Source organism: Ictalurus punctatus, chromosome 10, assembly GCF_001660625.3.
Source record: "Ictalurus punctatus breed USDA103 chromosome 10, Coco_2.0, whole genome shotgun sequence".
NCBI classification, from domain to species: domain Eukaryota; kingdom Metazoa; phylum Chordata; class Actinopteri; order Siluriformes; family Ictaluridae; genus Ictalurus; species Ictalurus punctatus.
The window spans coordinates 26,014,308-26,041,797 of record NC_030425.2 but is presented as its reverse complement, the minus strand read 5'-3'; the positions used below and the strand labels follow the sequence as shown (position 1 = coordinate 26,041,797).

Genomic DNA, 27,490 nt, shown 5'->3' with positions numbered 1-27,490 from the left:
ATACTAAAGATCGTTTACTTTCAAAAATGTTTCAAGAAAAAGGACAAAAGAAAATAAAAAAGTAAACTATTACTAAAGAAACAAAATGTTAAAGAAAAATTAGTAAGAAAAAAATACTGAAGTAAATTTTCAGATAAAAATGACAAAGAGAACATATTAAAGAAATTTTACTAAGGGGGAAAAAAACCCAAAAGAAAACAACATGCTAAAGAAAATGTGCTAAAGAAACTAAACGAAAAAAGAAGAATAAATAAAGAAAAGTTACAAAGGAATAAAAAACACAAAAAACTAAAGGAACAGAAAACTTTATGCATGTAATATATTAAAATTTTTGCTCATTTTCATGCTAATAACTGAGGACTTGGCCGTAGTGCAGCACGTAGTGTGGAATCTGAGCCCTATGTAGTGCACTTTAAATTTTTGGGATTGAGCAGGCTCCGTGACGGAACCGGAACACGTCAACTTTGACCTTTGACGTAGCAGAAGTTTAGGAGTCGCATCTGTTTTGGCAGAGTAGCTTTGTTATTGAACAGTTAGCTTTACGGCTTTACGATAAATAATGAAAAAGCAGCAGCTTAGATAGACTGCTCTCTTTCAACGGACGTTTTATTACGAGCTGGAAGATGATGGAGCTGAGCTCAGCGCTCAATAAAGAAGGCTGGTGAGTATTTACAACAAGCTAGCTGTTGTTAGCAAAAAAAAAAAACCCAGCATAACTACTCATCTTAGCGCGCGGTTGTCATAGCAGCACCCGTAATGCGGGAAATCCCGCCTCCTATCCTAGGATTGGTTAGAAGTTCGTGCTCTCGTGTGTCTAGTTGGTGGACCGTTTCTGAGTATGAGTGCTAGCCAATCCTGGCACAGGAGCTGGGATAGTGGTATCCAATCAGAGCGCGGCGGTGGAATACGGATGGGAAGAAAACCTGGGGTTATCGTTAGCTAGCTGTGTAATGCTACACAAGGATAGAAATGAGGTTAGTAAGTGAATCAGTAGCTGAATGAGAGGTGCACCGGGAGCATTAAGAAATCCATCGTTAATCTACGAGAACCAAAACTAGCTGAGTAAATTGGTAGTTTTAATAAGTTAGTATGCTAGCTAGCACGCTAATCTTGGCTAGGAGTTAGCAACGTCAGCTAGTTTACTATTGACACACCGGCTGTTATTAGTTATCTACCCGTTTTTTGGCGGATATCAGCTCTGGTGCACGTGTAGTTTACTATCTGAAATGACTTTTTCTTTTATTTAAAATTTTCAGTAATTCTAAAACCAATCAGATCATTGTTGGTTGCATAAGTATTCGCCCCCCACTATATCAATAATGGCTGCAATTACAGCTGCAAGTCTTCTGTGATATCTCTGGATCCTGATATTTTTGTCCGTTCTTCTCGGCAAAATTGCCCAAGCTCTGTCAGATTGGACCCGAGTCCGTTGGTGAGCATGAGTTTTCAAGTATTGACGTCTGGGCTTTGACCGTGTCCGTCTAATACGTTCAGCTTCCCGGTTTTGAATCGCTTCAGTGCTTCAGAAGTATGCTTAGATACATTGCAGTGTTGGAAGGCGAGTTGTCCTCGTCGTCTTCTTTTTCTCAAGTTTTCTTCTAGGATGACTCCATCCGTCATTCCAACAACACCATGCTACCGCCGCCGTGCTTCACAGTGTGGATGAAGATTATTATTATTATTATTATTATTATTATTATTATTTAGACTTTTTTTGAGTTATGAACTGTGTCGAGTTTCCACTTTTGTTCCAAGCTTCAGATCTGAGAAGCTTTATACATGTCTGCCAAATCTTCCAACTGGTTTTCACATGCTTTGCTTTTTCTTCTGCTTTGTGGAGAGCTTCTGGTTTTTCTTCTCAGCGCCTTCTCCGCTCCTATTAGCTGTGGAAATCTCACGCTCCCACAGAGTTACGCTTGCCGTCTCTGATTTTGGTAAACGTCCGCATCCTAGTTAGAGCTAGTTATTCTTTCCGGTTTTAATAACGGATATAATATGACTCGCTCATACTTTTCCACAACTTTATCCCCGACTTGTTTTGACAGTTTCTTGATTGCTATATTAACTATAACAGCTAGCTGCTCACTCTTCTTATGGTAACAAACAGTAAGTGGCCTCTATTACTGTCACATGACCTACTTTACATCTGATACCGATCCTGGATATAGGGTCAGTGTTTTCTTTAGTAAATATCACACAGTTACAAAGTAGAAGACTAAAAACATTGTACGATTCATTCTTCTGATGAACAGGTTTCTGTCTTTCTTCCTGTCAGGTATCTCACAGATGAAGGAATAGAGGAGTGCAAAAGCTGTTCAGAGAAAGAGAAGGCGGTCCTCAATGATGTCATCAACCTAGCGTTGAATGTAAGTCTGTATGCACGTGAAAAGTGTGTCATGAAATGTCTGACAAGCAGCTAATCGGCTTTACTGTAGAGTCAGAAACACTTCTGGACTGATAATAAATAACGATACACTCCGATCACGATTCAGTTCCATTCACAAAACTCCGTTCACAAAATATAAATGAAGAACAATTCTGACTGAAAAGACTCTTTTTCTGAATCATAAACAATGCAGAGCAGTGTGCTGTAAATTTTTATTTTTTTTTTTAGTCTGAACCAAGCTAAATAAATCAGGAATTGGTTAGGAACAGGGGTTTTATATTGTACAAAACATACAAGCACAATTCCAAAAAAGTTGGGACGCTGTGTAAAATTGAAGTAATCATATATAATCATGCCTGTTTTTAATGCAGTGTCACCTGAGGGCCCGAAGATCACGGGCATGCAATATTTATTTTCACCCTTATCCATTGTGCACAGAGATTTTTCCAGATTTTTGATATTATGTACTGTAGATGATGAGATATTCATCGTCTTTGCAATTTTACGTGAAAGAAAGAGTGTGAGAGATGGAGAGTGGGAGAGAGAAAGGGAGAGAGAATGTGAGAGAGAGCAAGAGAGAAATAGTGTGAAAGTGAGAGAAAGTGGGAGAGAGAGCGAGAGAGAAAGAGTGTGAAAGAGAGAAAGTGGGAGAGGGAGGGAGGGAGGGAGGGAGAGGGCGAGAGGGAGGGAGAGGGCGTGAAAGTGAGAGAGTAAGAGTGGGAGAGAGAGTGGGAGTGAGAGGTTGATACATAAAAAAAAGTTGATATTATATAATAATATATAATAATGTTCAGTGATGAAGTAGAAATGCTTGTGTTTGTGGAGAGTGAATGTGAGACTAACAGGAGGTTTTTTACAATTCAGTCAATGTTAATATGAATGAATAACATTCAATAAGTTAATAATCTTACTTTAATCTTCAGAATTGAGTTCATGTGTTCATGTTCATTAGAGTAATGTGTGTTTTGTTGAATGTCGAGGAACATTATTCTGAAATTGTCCCACAAATTGCAGCCGCAGTTTTTCGCAGATTGGTGAACCTCTGCCCATCTTTACTTCTGAAAGACTCTGCCTCTCTACGATACTCTTTTTATACCCAATCATGTTACTGACCTGTTGCCAGTTAACTCCCAGCTGTTTCTTTTTACTAACACTTACTTTTCCAGCCTTTTGTTGGCCCCTGTCCCAACTTTTTTGAGATGTATTGTGGCCATGAAATTCAAAATAAACTTTTTTTTTTTTTCTTAAAATGGTAAATTTCCTCAGTTTAAACGTTTGATATGTTTTCTATGTTCTGTTGTGAATAACATATAGGTTTATGAGATTCGCAAATCATTGCATTCTGTTTTTATTAACATTTCACTCAGCGTCCCAACTTTTTTGGAATCAAACATGTCCAAAAACTTCCAAAAATATGATTGAATAAAGTGTCTTGGAAAAAAGTGTCTGAGCCGGGTGAAAATGATCGAGGGAAACGTAATGAGCTCCGTAGCAGCGCCTGAGGCATTATTTTAACCACAAATAGAGCTCCAAAGCCGGCTAAAATGTCCGCCTTTCGTGTCGTTTGAAATCCACCGAAGAGCTCTTTTTAGCGGTTATGACGTGGTCGTTTAACCGTATAATATCGCAGGTTCCGCATGAAACAATGCGATCATGTGACCAGCGTGCTGTCTGTATATTTGAACTCCTTTTCAGTTTGTGCCTCCTGCTTGGTTGGAATGAAAACCCGCACCCACACCGGCCCTTTCCGGATAAGGTTGCCCACCCCTGGGTTAGGCAGAAGGTTGCAGACAGTTCATGTTGAACTAGAACAGTTCGTGTCATAGATTGAAAGTCACTATGGACTTCAAATAGATCAATAAAACACATTTTTTAATACAAATAATTTTTTTAGAGGATTAATAAGTGCATGTAATAGAAAAGTCGGTTGTATGTATAAGAACCAATCATGTTCCAGCATGCAAATATGGAACGTTCTAATTTGCATATTCATCAAATCCGGGTTTTGTTTGCTTAAACAGCCTTTCTGAGCCTTTTCTTTGCCGTCATGTCAATTTTAACTCGTTACGCGTTGTCAAAGGAAGGAATAAAACACTTTCTGTGGTATAAGAGGAATAAAAACACTTCGGGACTTGCTGTTATAGGAAAATAATCAACTTCATCTTCGTGGTAACAGTGTGGGGCTGTATCAAACCACACCATCGTTTATAACGTTCCTATAAGCATTTTTATTTAAATTTTTTTCAATTATGTTTTATTTTTATTCCCCTTATACCAGAGTATTTCCTTAACTACAATATTTTCTTAATTAAAGAACAACACTGTCTACATTTTATCCATTTATAGTTACATTTAATGTTGTGGAACGTCCTCAGATCAAGTTGGTTCCTGTTCGCTGTTCCCTCAAGAACCTTTCTTCTCTCTCTCTTGCTCTCTCAACTAATAAGACAAAAACAAACACAGCTCGTCATGTTACCGAGTTTTTTTTCCCCAAACACTAGCCGAGTGTTACAAAGCAGCGACACTGGAGACTCCTTCCATAAATGTTACATCAAAAGTTAATAGTAGTAGTAGGCACATTCTTACATAACCGTGACGAGATTAATGATTAAACCAGATAAACATGGATTGTTGTTCATGGATTGTTATGCTTTTCCTTTACAGACTGATCTGAGATCAATTGGAAAAGGTTTTCTGCCTGCTGATATCAACAGTGGCAGAGTGGAGGAGGTAATTTTACGTGTGTGTGAGAGAGAGAGAGAGACTGAGAAGGAGTGTGAGTCCATGTGTGTTTGCAGTATTATTCCAGTACTTTCACAGAGTGGCCACTGGATGTCCCTGTAGGAAGGCAGATAAGATATCTCGTGTGAATTGTTATTCGTTTTAAGGAATCGTGTTTCCTGCTTCCTCGACGGAGTGAAATACCAGGACACAAATGTTCAGCTCACTCTCTGTAGAAGTTCAGACAGGACACAGCCGGATATCTATCCGAGAGAGGGATATGATTTTCTGGACAGGGAGCGCTGTTTGTAATTGTACAGTCCGCTCAGTCACTCAATCCTAATCTGGCCATGCTTTTTTTTTTTTCCCGGGAGATGTCAGAGTAAAATAAATAAATGAATTAAAAGGTCCTGAGACGGGTTTCACAAATTTTCGAGAAGAAGATTCGAGCAGTATTTCTGAGGGAAGCCCGGAAAGTATGCACAAATAATAATTCAGCCTGAAGATGATTTATTTTTTTTATTTTTTTTTTTCTCCCCGGTCAGAATAAACCTGTTTGGTCTGTTATTTGTTAAGTAGTCATTAAAAACCTAAAATGAAAAAGCGGTTGGTATGAGAATGCAGGTGTTGATGATTTGCCAAACGTTTATCACATTATGAAATCTCACATTTCTGATTTCGAGCCAACTGACATTACACAACATTACACTTTAAAAAAAAAAAAAAAAACAAACAAACAAAAAAAAAAACAACCCACCACAAGTAGTCAGGTTACATGAACCTGGAACTGCAAGGTCCTGAGTGAGGAATAAAACACTGTTAAAGGAATGTAATTAACAACATTGTGGTGTAATGCAACACAACGTGAAGCACAGTTACTGCTCCCGCACTTTTCCATTAACAGCGTGTCCTGAAGTGTTTTATTCCTCTTATACCACAGCAGTTTGCTGATGTTTACGTCTTCTGTTCATCTCGTACGTTTTATACGTTTAATGTCATGGAATGTCCACGAAACAAGTTAGGTCCTGTTGTCACGTCTATCGCTTCTAACCTCTCCGTTTTCCTTCTCTTCAAGTTAATAAGACCAAAAAATAAATAAATAGGCCGCTTGCCATGTAACTGAGAAACTTGAAAGCGCAAACGTGTCTGTCCTGAAGACTTTCCCGTGGTGGAATTATTAGAAAAATAGTGCGCACCCAAGGTGGTAATGCGGCCACGAGGCAAAGTGGAGGCTTGAGCCATTCATATGCAGTTACGAGGGAGACAGACAGACAGACAGACAGACAGACAGACAGACAGACAGTGCATGTATGATTGCAGTAATGAGACATAACGATTATCAATATTTATTTGTTATATGTATGTGTGTATGTATGTGTGTGTGTATATATATATATATATATATATATATATATATATATATATAATATATATATATATATATATAAATGTGTATATATATATATATATATAAATGTATATAAATGTGTATATATATATATATATATATATATATGTATATATATATATATATATGTATATATATGTATATATATACATATAAATGTGTATATATATGTGTGTGTGTGTGTGTATGTATATATATATATATATATATATATATATATATATATATATATATATATATATATATATATATATATATATATATATATATATGTATATATATATGTATATGTGTGTGTGTGTGTGTCTGTGTATCTATCTAGATATATATAAAATGCAAATGCAATATATTTTTGTATATGTATGTGTGTGTGTGTATATATACACTCTAAGACTCTAAGATGTCTCTACATCACTGTGAACACCCCCACACACACACACACAACTGAAAAAAAAACGTCTGAACAACGTCTTCTGGCGTGTGAATTGTGGTATGAGCAGAATAACGGACTCCCGGTCGGTTGAATTATTAGAAAATAATGCAGATCTCATCGTCAATTGTTCCTTACTTAATTAACTTCTTCAGTTTTGCCTTATTTCTACTTATAAATCATGGTTGTTCCAGGTTAGGATATTTGTAATGACTTTGTCCATTATTTTTTTATTTTTTGTCGTCAGTTGAAGGGCCCGTGTGTCCTTCAGGTGCTAAAGATACGCAATGTCACCGCCCCGAAAGAACACGAGGAGTCCCAGGCTGCTCCCAGAATGCTCCGCCTCCAAATGACTGACGGACAGACCACGTGCGCAGGGCTGGAGTTTAAGCATCTGTCGAAAATTAGGTAAGACCTTCACAGATTATAAAATGCATCGCAAGGTATATTTGATCGGTCGCTGAATTAGGCGCAGTGCCGTTTGTGCTGTATTCTTTGTATTTTTTATGTCGCTCTTCTGGATTTTTGACGTTTGGAATCATTTTTAAAGCCAAACCCCGATTAATACCCAACAAACACACCTTTCAGGTATATTTATGTTGAGGTCACATGACACTGTAACTGCACACAGCTAGACTCCTGAGTCCCGAGGTTACATCCACATGAATCTGGATAGATCTGAAAGCTGCGTTTTCAGACGCTTTCCAAAAATCGCTCGTCCACACCCACACCGAAACATCTGGAAAGTCCTTATACTGCAGATTTTCCCCAGTGCCGCTGCATAAAATGAATCATTCCTGATTTCTTTTCTGGGATTGTAGACGCGTTGCCATGGAGACGGCCCTGACAATTTGCGCAAGTGCAATTTGAACGAATTTAGGCTATACGCTATTTCTCAAGTCAACCACTTATGAATACTTAATAAGTTACAGGTTTTTATTGTCACAAAGACACGTGTTTTGACCGAGGCTTTTAATCAGTTTACCGTTTACTCTCCTGTGTAATTCATTTGATGATGTCATTAATCATACAGGAAATGAAAGAGCTATTAATTGCAAGAACAAACCACATGTCAGTTGTTTGTAGTTATGATTTTTACATGTGCAAAGCGATTTAAAAGATAATTAACTCAGAGTATATAGGCAGGGTAAGGCTTGATGGATGTGGCTCGGGAGAGACTGAATAAGTACGTTAGCTTAGGACAGATGATTAGGCTTAATTTGCTGAATAACTGCGTCAGCCGTCATCACTCATACAAATCACTGAGCGCTGAAGTGCAGATGTTGAAACGTTCTCAAAAGAGCAGCGCTCATGTTTGCTTCTGTCCTGACAAATGACACGTAACTGCAGTTCTAGTGCGATTGTTACACGTCGAGGGCTAAAAAAATAATCAAACAGGCTCTTCAGCCGGCGCAAAAACAGCGATGTCCGTTATCCACAATATACAAATGAGCGCTTTATCAAACCACACTATTTTATTATTGTATTTATATTGTAAAGGAATATCTTGAATAATCCTGGATGGTGTAAATAAATAAATAACTAAATAAGCATTGTAAAACAATTTGTAGTCATCATTAAAAAAAACAAACAAACAAACAAAAAAACACGAAATATGCAGTTTTGTGTTCTGTTTAGTCAAAGGGTGCCAATAATTTTGGTGTGCACCCCGTTCGCAAAGGCTGCAACGTGAGTCTGTAAACACAGTGCACTCAAAATATGCTGCCTGTGTCTAAACCGTTGTTGCGTTCTTTGCAAAGACTGCGTGCTCCAAAAGTATTGGCACCCTTTGTGGAAAGAAATGAGTTGATTTGTTTAAAACGAGTAATGATAAATAGATGATGGCAGTTATTTAAACAAAAAAAAATAAGAATAGTGCTGGTCAGATTAATGCATGCTTGTGTTTAACTGTGGCCAATGACAGGTTCTCTAGTCTGTATTAATATAGTAGAGAATAAGTTTACATCCCTTTAGAAGACATGCATGTTTAATTTATTATAATGAGATATAGTGTTGCAGGTTGGTGAAAGTAACTTGGCTTCATCACACCACCCCGTAATTGATTACTTTTCTATAACGGTGCGTTCCGAGGTGTTTTATTTACTGCTTGCCACATGGTCGTACTCTCATTTTACGCCAGATATCGGTCAGTGAGTTTTAAAATGACTTCGAAGGCAGTATGGTCATACGGTTTTGTTTAGCCATGACTGCAGGTTGTTTAAACGTCAGTGAGGTTTGTCTGGAAGTGATGATAAATTGCAGATCTTAAAAGGTGTTGAGCGATGTTTCGGTTTTCGGACAGAGGCGGGAAAATTCTGCTTAACAGTCAGCTCTCAGTAGATACGCTTTCGCTGAAGGAAATGTGAGATCAGCATGCAAGACCTGTCTGTGTTCCTGAGCTGCGTAACACGGATGACGCCGACCCTCTGGCCTCTTCTCACCTCGCTTTCGTTTAACTCCTTTTCTACTAGATAATCCTCTTCCATTCCACCGTCTTATTTACTGCTGCGTCCTGGCAGCAGCCGGCGGCATGGCGCCGTTCCAGTCGGTACAGGTGGAGACTGGAGCGCTGCGCTGCCACGTTTGTCTGAGGAACAGACTTCTCTTTATGCATGCACTCCTCCTCTCTCACTCTCCATCCATCCCTGTCTCCCTCCTCAGGGCCAGGAGATAATACATCCTACTGTTCTCCTCCCCAGTGTTATAGCCAGCCTCTGTTTTCAAAGATGGCGGTAAAGCATGGAGGGATTTATTTAATTGAATTTTTTTCAACACTGTAAATTTAACTGAAATCATACTCCGGACATCTACGATCCACAACTCGTAACATATTTGCATTTAGCCTTGTTCATTTCCTTTTTTTTGGGAAATTAATCCCCATTATTAAGGGAATGCGGGTTGTGTTGGTTTAAATCTGAGGATACAAGAATAAAAACGGGATTTATGTTTATGAAGATGGATATGAATGAATTTATTTCTAAGTCGTTCACAGGAGAATTGATCATGGGATTTTGCTGCTTATGAAAATCCAGTTATTAGAGAAAAATGTTCGTATCCTAAGTTTTGTGTAAATGTGCGTAGAAGCAGACTCACTAATGTGAACCTCCCAGTTTATATATGGATTACGCCGTCAAGTTTAAACCGCTTATTTATTTCAATCATGCACACAAATTGAATTAAAAATATTGTGAAACTAGGTCAAAAGCCGAATAAAATCCACAAATTAAGACACGCAAGACTAGCCATTCAATAAGAGCAAAAGTAATGGCACCATGTAAAAGGAGGAATACTTTCACCATTTAGTTATCATTTTATAACTTTCAGCTCTGTGTGCTTTTCCTTTTATGGAGTTTTGTGGGCGTCACTAAATGTAAATGTGCCTTGAACATGTGCATGTTTAGCGGTCATCAACATACAGACGCAAGTATGAAGGAAATCGGCGTTACTGAAAGTTTACTCGGTCTGGCAGGAATTTTTAGTCCAATTTAACTTTACGACGTGATACCTCAGAAAACCAAAATGATTCCTTCATTTGAGCCGGCGCGATTTAAAAAAAGAAAAGAATTTAAGTTAAAAACGTAAAGTTTTATGACCCGTCGCACAACTTAAAGTGTTGTAAAGTTCAGTTCGTTTCATGTGAGTGGGGGGGAGTGAGAGTGAGGGATGGAGAGGGAGTGTGGGGGAGAGTGAGGGATGGAGAGTGAGTGGGAGGGAGTGTGGGGGAGAGTGAGGGATGGAGAGGGAGTGTGATGGAGAGGGAGTGAGGGGGAGAGTGAGGGATGGAGAGGGAGTGAGGGGGAGAGTGAGGGATGGAGAGGGAGTGTGGGGGAGAGTGAGGGATGGAGAGGGAGTGTGCGGGAGAGAGAGGGATGGAGAGGGAGTGTGGGGGGGAGTGAGTGGGGGGGGGAGTGAGGGATGGAGAGTGAGTGGGGGGGAGTGAGGGATGGAGAGGGAGTGTGGGGGATAATGAGGGATGGAGAGGGATGGAGAGGGAGTGGGGGGGAGTGAGGGATGGAGAGGGAGTGTGGGGGATAATGAGGGATGGAGAGGGATGGAGAGTGAGGGATGGAGAGGGAGTGAGGGGGAGAGTGAGGGATGGAGAGTGAGTGGGAGGGAGTGGGAGGGAGTGTGGGGGGAGTGAGGGATGGAGAGGGAGTGTGATGGAGAGGGAGTGTGATGGAGAGGGAGTGTGGGGGAGAGTGAGGGATGGAGAGGGAGTGAGGGGGAGAGAGAGGGATGGAGAGGGAGTGTGGGGGGGAGTGAGTGGGGGGGGAGTGAGGGATGGAGAGTGAGTGGGGGGGAGTGAGGGATGGAGAGGGAGTGTGGGGGATAATGAGGGATGGAGAGGGATGGAGAGGGATGGAGAGGGAGTGGGGGGGAGTGAGGGATGAAGAGGGAGTGTGGGGGATAATGAGGGATGGAGAGGGATGGAGAGTGAGGGATGGAGAGGGAGTGAGGGGGAGAGTGAGGGATGGAGAGGGAGTGAGGGGGAGAGTGAGGGATGGAGAGTGAGTGGGAGGGAGTGTGGGGGGGAGTGAGGGATGGAGAGGGAGTGTGGGGGGAGTGAGGGATGGAGAGGGAGTGTGGGGGAGAGTGAGGGATGGAGAGGGATGGAGAGGGAGTGAGGGATGGAGAGGGAGTGGGGGGGAGTGAGGGATGGAGAGGGAGTGAGGGGGAGAGTGAGGGATGGAGAGTGAGTGGGAGGGAGTGTGGGGGGGAGTGAGGGATGGAGAGGGAGTGTGGGGGGAGTGAGGGATGGAGAGGGAGTGTGGGGGAGAGTGAGGGATGGAGAGGGATGGAGAGGGAGTGAGGGATGGAGAGGGAGTGGGGGGGAGTGAGGGATGGAGAGGGAGTGTGGGGGAGAGTGAGGGATGGAGAGGGAGTGAGGGGGAGAGTGAGGGATGGAGAGGGAGTGAGGGGGAGAGTGACGTGATACCTCAGAAAACCAAAATGATTCCTTCATTTGAGCCGGCGCGATTTAAAAAAAGAAAAGAATTTAAGTTAAAAACGTAAAGTTTTATGACCCGTCGCACAACTTAAAGTGTTGTAAAGTTCAGTTCATTTCATGTGAGTGGGGGGGAGTGAGAGTGAGGGATGGAGAGGGAGTGTGGGGGAGAGTGAGGGATGGAGAGGGAGTGTGGGGGGGAGTGAGGGATGGAGAGTGAGTGGGAGGGAGTGTGGGGGGGAGTGAGGGATGGAGAGGGAGTGTGGGGGGAGTGAGGGATGGAGAGGGAGTGTGGGGGAGAGTGAGGGATGGAGAGGGATGGAGAGGGAGTGAGGGATGGAGAGGGAGTGTGGGGGAGAGTGAGGGATGGAGAGGGAGTGAGGGGGAGAGTGAGGGATGGAGAGGGAGTGAGGGGGAGAGTGAGGGATGGAGAGTGAGTGGGAGGGAGTGTGGGGGGAGTGAGGGATGGAGAGGGAGTGTGGGGGAGAGAGGGATGGAGAGGGAGTGTGGGGGAGAGAGGGATGGAGAGGGAGTGAGGGGGAGAGTGAGGGATGGAGAGGGAGTGTGGGGGAGAGTGAGGGATGGAGAGGGAGTGTGGGGGAGAGAGAGGGATGGAGAGGGAGTGTGGGGGGGAGTGAGTGGGGGGGGAGTGAGTGGGGGGGGAGTGAGGGATGGAGAGTGAGTGGGGGGGAGTGAGGGATGGAGAGGGAGTGTGGGGGATAATGAGGGATGGAGAGGGAGTGGGGGGGAGTGAGGGATGGAGAGGGAGTGTGGGGGATAATGAGGGATGGAGAGGGATGGAGAGTGAGGGATGGAGAGGGAGTGAGGGGGAGAGTGAGGGATGGAGAGGGAGTGAGGGGGAGAGTGAGGGATGGAGAGTGAGTGGGAGGGAGTGGGAGGGAGTGTGGGGGGAGTGAGGGATGGAGAGGGAGTGTGGGGGAGAGTGAGGGATGGAGAGGGAGTGTGATGGAGAGGGAGTGAGGGGGAGAGTGAGGGATGGAGAGGGAGTGAGGGGGAGAGAGAGGGATGGAGAGGGAGTGTGGGGGGGAGTGAGTGGGGGGGGAGTGAGGGATGGAGAGGGAGTGTGGGGGATAATGAGGGATGGAGAGGGATGGAGAGGGAGTGGGGGGGAGTGAGGGATGGAGAGGGAGTGTGGGGGATAATGAGGGATGGAGAGGGATGGAGAGGGAGTGGGGGGGAGTGAGGGATGGAGAGGGAGTGTGGGGGAGAGTGAGGGAGGGAGAGGGAGGGAGAGGGATGGAGAGGGAGTGTGGGGGAGAGTGAGTGGGGGGGAGTGAGGGATGGAGAGGGAGTGTGGGGGATAATGAGGGATGGAGAGGGATGGAGAGGGAGTGTGGGGGAGAGTGAGGGATGGAGAGGGAGTGTGGGGGAGAGTGAGTGGGGGAGGGAGTGAGGGATGGAGAGGGAGTGTGGGGGAGAGTGAGGGATGGAGAGTGAGTGGGGGGGAGAGTGAGGGATGGAGAGTGAGTGGGGGGGAGTGAGGGATGGAGAGGGAGTGTGGGGGATGGTGAGGGATGGAGAGGGAGTGTGGGGGATGGTGAGGGATGGAGAGGGAGTGTGGGGGAGAGTGAGGGATGGAGAGGGATGGAGAGGGAGTGTGGGGGAGAGTGAATGGGGGGGAGTGAGGGATGGAGAGGGAGTGTGGGGGATAGTGAGGGATGGAGAGGGATGGAGAGGGAGTGTGGGGGAGAGTGAGGGATGGAGAGGGAGTGGAGGGGAGTGAGGGAGAGAGGGAGGGAGTTGGGGAGAGAGAGAGGGAGGGAGTTGGGGAGAGAGAGGGAGGGAGTTGGGGAGAGAGAGGGGGAGTCAGGGAGGGAGTCGGGGAGAGGGAGAGAGAGGGAGGGAGTCGGGGAGAGGGAGAGAGAGGGAGGGAGTTGGGGGGAGAGAGAGGGAGGGGTTAGGGAGAGAGGGGGAGTCGAGGAGGGAGGGAGAGGGGGTCGGGGAGGGAGAGTGGGGCAGAGGGAGAGTCGGGGAGGGAGTCGGGGAGAGGGAATGAGTGGAGGGGAGGGAGGGAGGGAGTGAGTGGAGGGAAGTGAGTGAGGGGGCGAGTGGGTGAGGGAGAGTGAGTGCAGGGGAGGGAGGGAGGGAGTCTGAGAGGGAGTCTGAGAGGGAGGGGGAGAGGGAGGGGGAGAGGGAGTCGGAGAGGGAGGGAGGAAGGGAGGGAGGGAGGGAGGGAGGGAGGAAGGGAGGGAGGGAGTCAGAGGGAGTCAGTGATTGCTCTTTCACGGTGCTGTTCTGTAGCAGGTAAGCCAAGCAGACCAGACCCTTCCTTCACACATCACACTCTGCTTTCGTTCCCGTGCCGCAGCTGGAAACGGCTGAGAGGAAGACGGCTCTAATTGGAGCGCTGATCCTGCCCCGGTCCTCGTTTCTAACAAACGCATTCATAAGACCTTGACCCGATCGTAGACCAGACCAGTCGAGCCGTGTGGAGGAAGGAGGGGTGATTTAGAATGAGTGCTTTCATAAGTGCACCGTATCATACTGAAATTTAACAGGGAGGTCCATTTGAGGAAACGCGCTAACATTTTTTTTTTTTGGCATAATCACTACTCCCTATCTCCTCTGGCTTACGGCTTATTGGTATGCTTGTGAGGGGGAAATTGAGTTTCTCTCTCTCTGTCTCTCTCCCTGTCACTCTCTCACGCTCTCTCTCTTCGATAAGTTCACTTTAATTAAAATCAGTCTGCTGGCTTCGAATCTACACTTGCACAGCTGAAGGGAAATTTGGAAAGGAGGTTGGGGGGGTGGGGTTTGGGTTTACTTTTTTAGAACAGTCAGTTAAAGAAAAGGTTGGGTCAGGCATCTATAATGTGCGTTTGTTGCTTCTTTTTGGTAATGAATCTCCTTAATTGTTCCACAAAGGGTGCCAATAATTCTGGAACACCCTGCGGTTGCAAAGAACGTAACATGGCGCTTTAAACACAACGCACTCAAAATAGGCTGCATTGTGTTTATAACCGCTGATGCACTCTTTACAACCACGATGCATGAAAGAATTATTGGCACCCTTTAGGAAAACAAGCATGCCTTAAATAATGAATTTTTTTAAAAAAAATTTTTTTTTTTAGCTTAATCATTTGGAGATGCTCTATAGCTTTCCTTTAATAGTTTCTAAAAACTTTTTGTAAATAGTGCCCCTCCTCCCTTTCTTTCATGTTAAACACTTGTTTCAAAATTATTGGCACCCTTACTATTAATATATAATGAATCCCCCGGAGAGAATTAACAGCACTGAGTCTCTTCCTGTGATGTCTATCAAGGGAACAGACTCCCCTCCATTCACAGCATTTCAGACTCCTTTTATATTCTTATACTTGTGCATTAGGACGTCGTCTTCAGTTCAGGTTTTCATCCAGGTCTCTTCTGCTGACTGAGATAGTGTCCTAGACTATCTGAGATAGTGTTGAAAGATCCAGCTGTGTTAAATTCTTAACCTTCCTTGCAGAGGCAGTCAGCTAGCTCGTTGGTCTAAAATATCCTTCATGATGGCATTAATCTAATTAAGAACCACCAACCCCAAAGCATCAATGATCCACTGCCAATATAGTTTATGGAAGATTTTTGCTTCTATACAGTCCCATTTTTTTCACCGAACATGTTAATAATGTTCTTGAGTAAGAGTTCAGGAGCTGCGTTTCTTCGTGCCTCACTCATGAAAAGCCTGTGACCTTTCAAAGCAACTTGATGTTATAATGGAGGTGGCATCACTATTTGTTTTTCAGCTGTTCCAGACATTTTAAAATGTCCTTATTACAGGTTCCTGAGTTTTGCAACACACAAAAAAGGTGTTGGTTCTCTCGTCCAGCGATCGCAAGTTCGAATTCTGATGGCTGGGAGTCCGAGAGAGCGAAATTGGGGATGTTCTGTAGGTGGGAGGGGCTTACTCTCTCTCTCTCTCTCTCTCTCTCTCTCTCTCTCTCTCTCTCTCTCTCTCTCTCTCTCCTGTCAATCAGAGTGACACTAGCCAATCATGGGCATCTGTGAACTCATGTATGTGGAAGAGGGCAGATAGACAGTGCTTTCTTCAGAGTGTCCGTTACCTAACGTGCAGGTCGACACTTGTTTGTACACCCAGAAAGTTCTTTGGGTTTCTCCATGCCGATGGGTGAGAGAGAATTTAATGTGTGCACCATCATGATTTATACCCCAATTAAACAGGACAGAGTTCCTAGGCACTGAGGGCTAATTTGTTTTCTCCAAAGATTACACTGCTTGCATTTAATTATAATTATTCCTTAGAGTTGTCGGTCATCAACAGTTGTCACCTGTTTAAGGCGGCGGGGGGGAATCCATGCATTGTGTAATTAGCATTTTATACAATTATTTTTAACTCCAGTAATTCTTGAGGACACTACATTGTTCTTGCTTCAAACACCATCTCCCGTTTTGATCAATAAATCCGAATCTAAAAACCCACGTGGTTGAGGTTTGCTGTGATTTGCATTCTGCTTGCAGTCTGAACACTCCACCTGGAACCAAAGTGAAACTCCTGGGCACGGTGCCTGTGAAAAACGGCTTTCTTCTATTAGACGACTGCAAAATCGCGGTCCTCGGGGGAGAGGTGGATCACCTGATTGAGAAATGGGAGCTACAAAGGGTGAGCCTCTGGAGAAGTGTCAGACTGTATGAGTAATACGTAATAATTATTTATTTATTTCTTTATTTTTGTGGTCATGCTCATGCATTGTATATTCATTCATTCTCAATTCAGTTAATTAAGTAAGTATTAAAACACTTGGGGGAATGCTGTTACAGGAAAATTGGTGAAGCAGAGTTATTAAAAAAGTCCTTTTTTAAAACCTGTTTTACACTTTTTAACAGAGTCTGGCGAAGCACAGCAGAAATAATATAGGTGCAGAGGGTGGCCCGCCTCCGTTTGTGCCCTTCGGACAGGTAAGACGAGCGTTTCAACCACATTCTTTAAAGATTGATTACAGGAATGATCTGAATGCACACAACCTTTTTGTTTTTGGTTGTAGATTATACAGTATTCGATTACACACACACAGAGCAAAAATCGTATTTGTGTTTTCCCGTCCTCAGAAATGTGTGCGTAAGGACGAGGTGGATAGTAAGGCGCTGGACCAGAAGAAAACCCTACAAAGCAGCAACGTCTCCAAAGCGGCAAACGAAAACGACGAGTTTGAGAAGCAGAGGATTGCCGCTATTGCTGAAGTAGCCAAAAGCAAAGAGGTGTGTGTGTGGAGGGGGGGGTACCAAAAAAATGACCCTTAAGTGAAATTAGAGGGTGTTATGTCATACTCGTACATAATTAAAAGTGAAAGCAGTAAAAATTATTCCCGAGCGAAAGTTAAGAAGGGTTCTGCACTACACTTTGCTCTGTGATGTCATAGTTAAAAGTAAAAAGTGAATGATTTGAAACTGAAATTTAACCTGAAAGTCAGGCATTTTTTATTTTTCTTAAACACTTTCAAATCAGTAACCGTCTGCTCAGCATACTTCATATGAAAAGTAGCAAAGTTTAGAGGATCATTAATAGGAGTATCAGGAGGGCATTAATATGAGTGTTAAAAATACTAATGAAATATCAGTACTTTTTATTTTTATAATTCGAGAAAACTCTGATTGGAAGCAGCTGATGAGATGCTAAGACATATATACATATGAACACACTGCGTCGTGAGATACAGATCACTCTGGCCACATATACATATATACATACGCTATACATATATGCGTGTGTTTATTTATATATATATATATATATATATATATATATATATATATATATATATATATAATATATATATATAAAATTTATCGTCAAAGGTCTTCAATTATCACAATATGAAATTTCTGTCTTATTCCACAACGCTATAGAATACTCAGATCTGATTGGTCAGAAGGTTCATTTAATATTCTATAACAGCAGACAAATCGCAGCTCGTTCTAATGCATTGTCATTCATATTTATGGAAGGAGTCTCCAGTGTCAGTGCTTCGTAAAGGGAAAGTCTTTACAGGAGACAGGAGCTTATGTCGTTTTTATTTCCGTCTTATTAACTTCATGAGAGAAAAGAGAGGCTGGTGACCTTTAGCTGTTTTAACATAATTGACCACAGGAACTAACTTGTCGATGTGGGACGTGGAATTAATTAATAAATAAAAAATTCTATTCGGGCAAATTGCTGTGGCTTAAGAGGAATCGAAAAACTTCATGGCGTGCTGTTATTGAGGGGAAAATGAACAGTTTTAAAGTATCAGGCTGCATCACACCACCCTGTTGTTGATTATTTTCCTATTACAGAACATTCCTGAGTTGTTTAAAAAAAAAAAAAAAAAAGAAAAGTTATTTCTTGCATAATGCCCAGAGTTAATATTTGTCCCCGTTATTATGGCTTCATTCAAACAAATGTCACGAACCACATCGCATTTGAATTTGTACAAATCAGTATTATAAATTACAAAAGTTTTTTTTTGTTTGTTTTTTTTTGTGTGTGTGTGTGGAAATGTAATTGATTAAGAGTAGAAGTATTCCATTTTAATTATGAAGTACATTCACTTGCTAAATAGTATTGATAGTGTGTTCCGCTGTGTGTTCTCGGGACACTTGCATACATTCGAGCACTTTATTGAGCATCGCTGTAGAGTTTATAAAGCAGCAGGTTAATTGCAGCATCAATTTCGGATGAATATTTTATGCAGCCCCAAACGACTCGTTCTTCTGACTTGTTGCTCTGACTCGTGCTGTCTGAAGTCTTTCGTCAGTGAGGCAATACGAAAACGGCTCTTCGGTCTAATTCATTTAATTGCTGAGATTTTTGCAGCCACTTGTAGATGGAAAAACTTTAATAACGTAATAAGTAATTGGGTTGTCTATTCGTATCACTTCAGCCCTAGGCTTCGAGCGAGCTTAATAATTCTCACACAGGACCAAAAAAAAAATTAGATTTGAAATGAATAATGAAAAATGCAATTTTCTCTGTTAGGGAAATGGATGCTTATTCCACACTTACCCCCCCCCCCCTTTTTTTTTTTCTAAAGAAAATTAAAGTGTCCTATATGATGTTCTGTACAGAACTGTGTGCTTGCTCTATTGAGAAATATTGCTTTAACTTCCCTGGTCATCTGTTCCCAAATCTACAATCTTTTGATAAACATTTATTGTGTTTTACTTCTGCTTGCGTGCAGACACGGACGTTTGGCGGCGGAAGCAACGCAAGGAGCAACCTGGCCAATCCGGGTTCCACTTCCAAGAACCGAGAGACTTACCAGAGAAAAAGAGACGAGCGAGATAAGAGCGGGACTGAGAGCAGGCCAGAGGGAGTGTATCGTGAGCTGGTATGAGTTGGCATCACCTTTGATCTAAAAAATCAAAACAAAAAAAACAATGCATACCTTTCGGTATGATGTACTATACAACATAACACAAGTTCAGGTTGGTTGAATGAGAAAGGCTTCGGTGAGATACATTTTTACGAGTTATATACGAGACGATGACTTATCTGTGTAAGTATTTCAAGGGATTGTTTTCCTCCCTTATCTTTCTTCTTCTGGACATGCAACCCTTTTGTAGGGCGCTCGTGCCTAACGAGTCATTTCTTTAAGGTTTTGGCATCAAACATTCACAAGTAACTTGTTTTTAATTCAATTCCAACCAGCGTGTAATGCCTGTGTTCAAAATGGCATAGTAAGCGTGCAATTCATTTTAAACTCGGATTAAACAGAGTATGTACTATGTAGTGTACAGTACACAGTATGTAGTGTACAACATTTAGTGTACAGTATGTGGTGTATAGTATACAGCACACAGTATGTAATATACAGTATGTAGTATATAATAATCAGTATGCAGGACGTAGTATGTGGTGTACATTATGCAGTACGTAGTGTGTAATACTAAGTATGGTGTACACAGTACACTGTATTCAGTAAGCAGTTTGTAAGGAAGGTAAATTTTAATTCTAATTTGTACGCTCTGTACAGTATACAGTGTATGCAGTACATAATATACACCGATCAGCCATAACATTATAACCACCTGCCTAATATTGTGTAGGTCCCCCCTTGTGACTCCACAGGACCTCTGAAGGTGTGCTGTGGTATCTGACACCAAGACTTTAACAGCATGTCCTTTAAATCCTGCAAGTTGCAATGTGGGGGCTCAATGGATCGGACTTGTTTGTCCGGCATGTCCCACAGACGCTTGATCGGATTGAGATCTGGGAAATTTTGTAGGCCGTATCAACACCTTGAACATTTTTCATGTTTTTGAAATGTTCCTGAACAATTTTTGCAGTGAGACATGTTTAGTAGCATCCACATGATTGTCAGGACCTGAAGTTTCCCAGCAGAACGTTGTCCAGAGTATCACACTGCCTCCACCGGCTTGCCTTCTTCCCATATGCACACACGCACCCGGACGTCCACGTGATGTAAAAGAAAATGTGATTCATCAGACCAGGCCACCTTCTTCCATTGCTCCATGGTCCAGTTCTGATACTCATTTGCCTATTGTAGGTGCTTTCGGTAGTGGACAGGAGTCAGCATGGGCGCTCTGACCGGTCTACAGCTACACAGCCCTGTACACAACAAGCTGTGATGCACTGTGTGTTCTGACACCTTTCTATCAGAGCCAGCGTGAACTTTTTCAGCAATTTGTGCTACAGTAGCTCTTCTGTGGTATCGTTCCAGACGGGCTAGCCTTCGCTCCCCACATGGATCAGTGAGCCTTGGGCGTCCATGACCCTGTCACTGGTTCACCGGTTGTCCTTCCTTGGACCACTTTTGTTAGGTACTAACCACTGCAAACCAGGAACACCCCACAAGACCTGCTGTTTTGGAGATGCTCTGACCCAATCGTCTAGCCATCACAATATGGCGCGTGTCAAAGTCGCTCAGATCCTTACGCTTGCTCATTTTTCCTGCTTCCAACACACCAACTTCGAGAAAAGACTGTTCACTTCACCTGTCAGTGGGTTTAAAGTTATCACTGATCCTTGTATGCATTACGCAATAACGTAGTATGCAGTAGACTACGTCATGTGCAGTATGTAGTACAACCTATAGAGTATGCATTATCCAGTATACAATACTCACTTTGTAGTACACAGAATTTGTGTGTGGCCAGAGTGATCTGTATCTCACGACGCAGTGTGTTCATTGAGTTTTTAAAAATGGAAGGTTTGTGAGTTTTTGTTTTTGTGGTGCTTCAAACTAAAAGCTGAACTCAAAACCTCAAAGCTCTTATATACGTGATATATTCTATACATTGGTCCAATATACAGCGTCCTCTTCAGACTGCCGTGGCTTCATATGTCCTATATAATTCCAGGTGGACGAGCGGGCTCTAAGGGATATCATGGAGATGGGTTTCAGTAAAGAGGCAGCCAGGCAAGCACTGCTGGACAACAACAATAACATGGAGGCAGCACTTAATTCCCTGCTTACAGGAACCACCCAGGCCAGAGCAGCCCCCGTAGAGCCATCTCGCCCTCCACCCAGAGGTAGAATCATCGCACGGTTGGCCTCAAATAAGAGCCTTTGATTTACGCTACTGCTCTAAGCTGCTTCACGTGGTAGTTATTGATATGTGTGGTTTTATACCATGTCGGAGTTAAACTAATACGATTTTTTTTTTCTTCCGGGTGGTATGACGACGCTGTTCTTCTCTCTATCAGGCAAGGGCAGAGGGCGAGGAAGATCCAGGCAGGATGATGATGAGGATGGAGGAGCGAGACCCTCAGGGCCTAGCACGCTCTTCGACTTCCTGGAGTCTAAAATGGGAGCATTCTCTATTGATGGTAAATGGAATGTGTGCTGTTTGAGGGCAGTGAAACAGCCAGTGCAGTAACGCCATATTTCTGACACTTATGTATTGTCTTTCATGCAGAGGGGGCAGGGCCCACTGACTTGATCTGCCTTATTATGTGTTTCTATTTAAATATAAAAACACTCTGATTTATTTAAACGTGTATATGTGGATATGGAGTAATGTATATGCCTTCTCTGTTGGCTAGCGATTTTTGTCTCCAATATTAGGGAAAAAAAGGTGTGATTTGAAGGATACCAGGGCTTAGTCTTATGTAAGGAATAAAACCCTGCCTGTTGCTGTACCTCATACGTTACTCTGCATAAGGCATGGTTGCACTTGACGTACATGCCATAACATGTAGAACAAAATGCCTTTGTAGCGCTGTAGCGTGAATAGGTGTCGTCTCTTTTAATGGGTTTTCCCTTTTAGGCACTTAAAGGTTTTCCACTTTTAATTGAACCTCTAGAGACGAAGAAACAGCCACCGCAAAAAGCACAGGAGCATCCAAGTAGGACAAGCATCCTAAATTCTGACCACGTCCCCCGCGAAGCCTCTCAGAACAAGCAGCCTAGCCGAAACGAGGGCCGGGCGCAGAGGAACGATCGACCCCCTCGCTTCCAGAGGGACAGCGAGTTCCCCAAACCTAGCACTGCCGAATCGCTTCTCCTAACCCCCTCGCAGAGTCAAAGATGGAACGACGGTGAGAAAAGAGGGAGAGGCGGAGTAGAGCAGCGGAAAGACGAAAGGCGAGACGCAAAGGGCGGACACGTGAACTCTGCCTCTACAGCAAACCAGAGGTCAAAAGGTCAACAGGGTCAGTTTGCGAACTTTTACCAGAGTTCAAAACGAGACCGCGGTCCGAGAGAGCCGGACCATGCAGCCGGATCCGATCAATCGAAAAGGAGCCAAGCGAACGGCCCGCTAGGACCCAAGCCGTTGGAATCGGCTATGATGGACAGACCCGAACCCCACAGCAAGAGGAAAGGCAGGCCGGACAGACCTAACTCTGCCCACTTTGATCGGGACACCATGGGCAACTGGAACTCTGTCCACACTCCTGGGATGAAAGACTCCTCCAACGTTCTACACGATGGGGGGCAGACGCCCTTCGTTAAAGGAGGCGGGAATCCGAACACGCTTCTTCAAAACGGCGATTCGGAGCCCAGACGCACGGGTCCCATCAAAGACTTCAAACTTCCGACTTCAAACTTCCATCAAAGAGCGCAGACTTCAGGCCTGCCTCACAAGAACAACAGCTTTTACAACTCCGGCCCCAAGAAGAGGTCAGGACCGATCAAAGGTCACAGAGGGTCAGAGATGGGTTATCAAGGGGAGAGCGGTAACCACGGAAACTGGAAATCCGGCGACCAGTGCCTTGCACTTTACTGGGAGGACAACAAGGTCAGTGGAATGACAGTTTAATGTCACCATACTACGATACGTGATGTGGTGATCTTTTGATTTAGTGCCAATGCAAGTTTAGTGACTCATCCAGCCCTCTGAAATCAGAATGATTATCAGGAGTACGATATCGTCGTAGTGACCGGCCCTAACATGAACCCGGCTCTTGCATACCTACAGAGATTTAGATCCGTTTCAAAAATGAAGCCTAAAATCAAATCCCTTTTTCCTAAAACATCAAATTGAATGCTGGATGCCTTCCTGTCGTTCAGCCATAAAATGTAGGTCAATGGCAGAGTGAAATTTAAAAGCTCTAAATGGTTCTTTATATGTGTATCACTTTTAAAATGATGTAGTTAGCTGGTTTCACCTGTTAAATGTGTTTATATTCTCTATAGTTTAACCGTTGTTAATCTTGTTGTTGTTGTTCCTGTATGCGCAGTTCTACAGGGCCGTGATCGATGCGGTGCATCCCTCAGGCTCTACAGCCGTGGTCGTGTTCAGTGACTACGGCAACTGCGAGGAGGTCCTGCTTCAGAATATCAGACCTGTACACATGGGCACGTGGGTGAGCATGTGATGATGATGATGATGATAATGCACAATCACACAGCTTTAAATTAAATCTCAAGGTGTACATGTATATCTGATCTGATTTACAGTCATGTGAACCTGACTCTGTTTCGGTCATACATGCCCTGACAGGCAGCTGTTGGCAGCTGTTCATTTTGTATTCGCGTAAATGACTGTCGTTTAACCCGGTGCCTTATACAGGACGAGGACGACCTTTACTACGAGACTTCTCTGGAATTCCGACGAGGAGGTGACGGCCAGCCCAGACGTACTCGACCTACACAGCAGTATTACCAACCTCCCAGAGCAAGGGACTGATGTTTGGTGAGCGCACACACACCCACACACACCCACACGAACAGCTTTCTGTGCACTTTGGAGCTTTCAAATTCCTAAAAACTTTATTATTGTTTAAATTAAGTGTTAATCAAATTTATTCAAATATTATACCATCTAACTTGACTTAATTAAGCAAATAAAACCTCAAGGAATATATAAATATATACACATCCATATATATATATATATATATATATATATATATATATATATATATATATATATATATATATATATATGTGTATGTATGTATGTATGTATGTATGTATATATGTATGTATGTATATGTGTGTGTATGTTACACATAATCTATCTATCTATATATATTTAATTCATCATAACATTTATGTGTGATAAAATTGTGAAATTATAGCATGCTGTGAAAGCATTTTTATACATCAAGCTACAAGGAAAATTTTAGCAAGATATTTTCTTGCCTTTGAATGTGTATATTTTCATATTCTATATACGTCAATAGATCTACTCCCAAACCTTCCACATGTATTACACTCTCCTATGCTACAGTGATACTACTTACACACAGCCTACATGCGGACACAATGACATCTTGTCTAAAATGACAATATTTCCTAGTTATAGCAGATGTGGTGTCTTGTGCATGTCTTTTTTTATTCTGATCTGCCAGTGGAGTGAATTATACAGTATTTGACGAAGCTTTATTTAATGCGCAGCCTGATCGACAAATCAGAGCCTGTAATTAGCCATCACGCCCTGCAGTTGCTAGCTTTTATGTAATAATGTAATTTGGTTTTTAGGTCTCTCAGCACAATAGTGAGCAATTTTAAAGTGATAGTTTGGCGATAAAACAGACATCTTTACGTTTACATTTTCATCCTGTAGTGAATAAACAATCAGATAATTAAGGTGATTATTTTGGGGGTTTCGAGTTTGCTTTTTGCACTGGAGCTACGTGGGTATCGCGGCTAACAAATGAGGGAAGCTTATAGCCACCAGTTTATCATACATGTCTAAAACTTCAAACATAAATAATCTCACATTCGCATTTGGTTCAGTAACAGCATTCGCACAGGAACAGTTTCATAAAGCAGCCGAATAAAGTAAGTCTGTATGGAATATATATATATATATATATATATATATATATATATATATATATATATATATATATACATACATACATATACACACATACATACTATATATATATATATATATATATATATATATATATATATATATATATATATATATATATATATATACATACATACATATACACACATACATACTATATATATATATATATATATATATATTTATATATATATATATATATATATATATATATGGGTGTGTATATATAGTGTATGTTAAACTATTTGCTTTAAAAAATGTTAATCAAATTGGATCTTTATCATAGAAATGACTTCTAGCGTTTCCTCCACACTAACAAGGTAAACGTAAACATGCACCTTTTCTCTCTTTCTGCCTTTCTATCCAATAAAAACAGCATTTTCGACCACCAGTACCAAACAAACCGTCTTTTTTAATCTGTTCACCAAAAAGTATCAATCTTAAAAAAAAAAAAAAATAAAAAAAAAAAGCATGTTCATGTTATAGCATAGAAAAGTCCCTCCAGGATTTCACGATTTTGCAATATCAGAAGTCAACGCAAAATCATGCAAACTTCACAATATACGGAGGAGCTTGCAATTTTTCAAAATTACCGCATGTTACAGATTTTTGGAGTTTTGGTCCAAGACACGTCAGGTGACATCATCACAATGCGCATTCAGTCAAAACCCTCTTCAATTCATGTGCATCGAACACGAGTAAAGATAAAAGCCCTCATTAACCAACAAACATCGCTGCGAAAGACAATTTAAGTAGTTTTCCGCCAAAAGCTCCCCAAATCGCATCGCAAATTTCGAAAAAGCCGCAGCAAAATCGAGCGTTTTTGGCCGCATCAATCGCAAAACAAAAACCTCTGCGAAATCCTGTACAGACTGAAAAGGGAAAAAGCGTAGCTTATTCTGGAAATATTATGCGTTGTGTCACGTGATCTCTACAATTCCAAAATGGTATGACTTATTTTGAAGCCATTTTCTGGATTGTGTATGTCAGTTTTAATGCTTTTATATAGTATATACACAATGATGGGGCGTGCAAGAAAGCATATTTTACGTTCAAATTCACAAGCCGAGCGAAAACAGTGAACATGACGTTAAAGGTCATGGGTCAGACTCGCAGTGCACACGCCCAGCATGACATTTTCTACCAGGAACCTTTTATGAAACGGGCCGAGAGCGCAATTGTGTCCAAAACATCATAACGGCGTTTTTAATGTGACCCATTTTATTATTAGAATTGGTGTGGACTAAACTGAGTCTGAGGAAAATTCGACTTCAAAGGTGCAGCTACGACTGTTTGATGTCCTATCGGCCATTTTGATAGATAACCGTGTGCACCAGCATCAGGAAGCACATTAGCGAGTGTTTGATGTGAGTGAGTGAGATGATTTAGGTATGTATTACATACATGAGCCTTGTAACTCCAGTGCAAACCAAAACAACAACAATAAACCCCCGTACACCAAAGTCTTTGATGATGGATCGTCTTAGGGATGTAGCGCTTGATTTTTGGTCAAACGATCACTTCATGGAGGCAGAGAAACATGCAAACAATTTAACCGTGGTATGTGTTTGTTCCCTCAGGCCCCCGTTGGGAAGGTACACGGGTGATCAACGACCCGATCTCATTTGAAACTACGGCTTGAGATAAATCAACCGAAACACTCTGGCGGAAGACGAACTCCGTCCTCTCTCTGTCTCTATCTCTGTGAAGTGTAGAAGAAGAGAGCTGAAAGGGCTTGCTGCACTAGCTGCATCCACACACACTCACGTGTGTGTGTGTTAATGTGATATGCATAAGGCTGCTGTACATGTTGGCGGTTTTATCGTACGTGGTTATTATAATAATAATAATAATAATAATAATGATGATGATGATTATAAAAACAGTGCAACCATATAACCATTTCTTCAGCGTCGTCTGTGTCTTATTACTCGTGATGCTCATCATTTCGGTGAAGGTACGTACTAGTCATTTTTTTTCCCACCCGACAGCGTGGAGTGGTTGTACGTAGGAACAGTTCTCTGAGCCACATGTCCCTGTACAAGTACCTGCACTGAATTCGGGTACTGTTCCTGCTCAGGTGTACCAAATAAGGAGATATGGGTGGAGCTAGAAACAGTGCAGATCACTGATCGGCCAAACACAATGATCACAGAATCATCTTACATCCAGCAAACTTCAGTAGTGTAGTAACTGATGTTACGTTTTTATATTAAAACCCGCCACTTCCAAATCTCAACCGGCTTCCTGTTCAATATATGTGCTCAATACCTAGTGTATATATAATATAATGCTACAATGGTAGGATAGTAGAACACACTTTGAGATTCAGTCACAAAAAAAAGCTTGGCTCTTCAATCCTTTAAAAAATGT

At 42.4% G+C, this 27,490-nt stretch overlaps 1 protein-coding gene across 1 annotated transcript; it reads left to right on the top strand.

Moving 5' to 3' along the window:
• Positions 1-263: 263 nt before the first annotated feature.
• On the top strand, positions 264-27,019 carry tdrd3 (tudor domain containing 3). The gene is made up of 14 exons (XM_017478732.3): positions 264-661; positions 2,276-2,366; positions 5,051-5,116; positions 7,193-7,353; positions 16,370-16,511; positions 16,736-16,807; positions 16,958-17,107; positions 19,066-19,215; positions 21,209-21,380; positions 21,555-21,677; positions 22,155-23,089; positions 23,532-23,657; positions 23,864-23,986; positions 26,698-27,019. The coding sequence occupies exons 1-13, from the start codon at positions 624-626 to the stop codon at positions 23,978-23,980; spliced, it is 2,343 nt and encodes a 780-aa protein (XP_017334221.1). The 5' UTR covers positions 264-623; the 3' UTR covers positions 23,981-23,986; positions 26,698-27,019.
• The last annotated feature ends 471 nt before the right edge of the window (positions 27,020-27,490 follow it).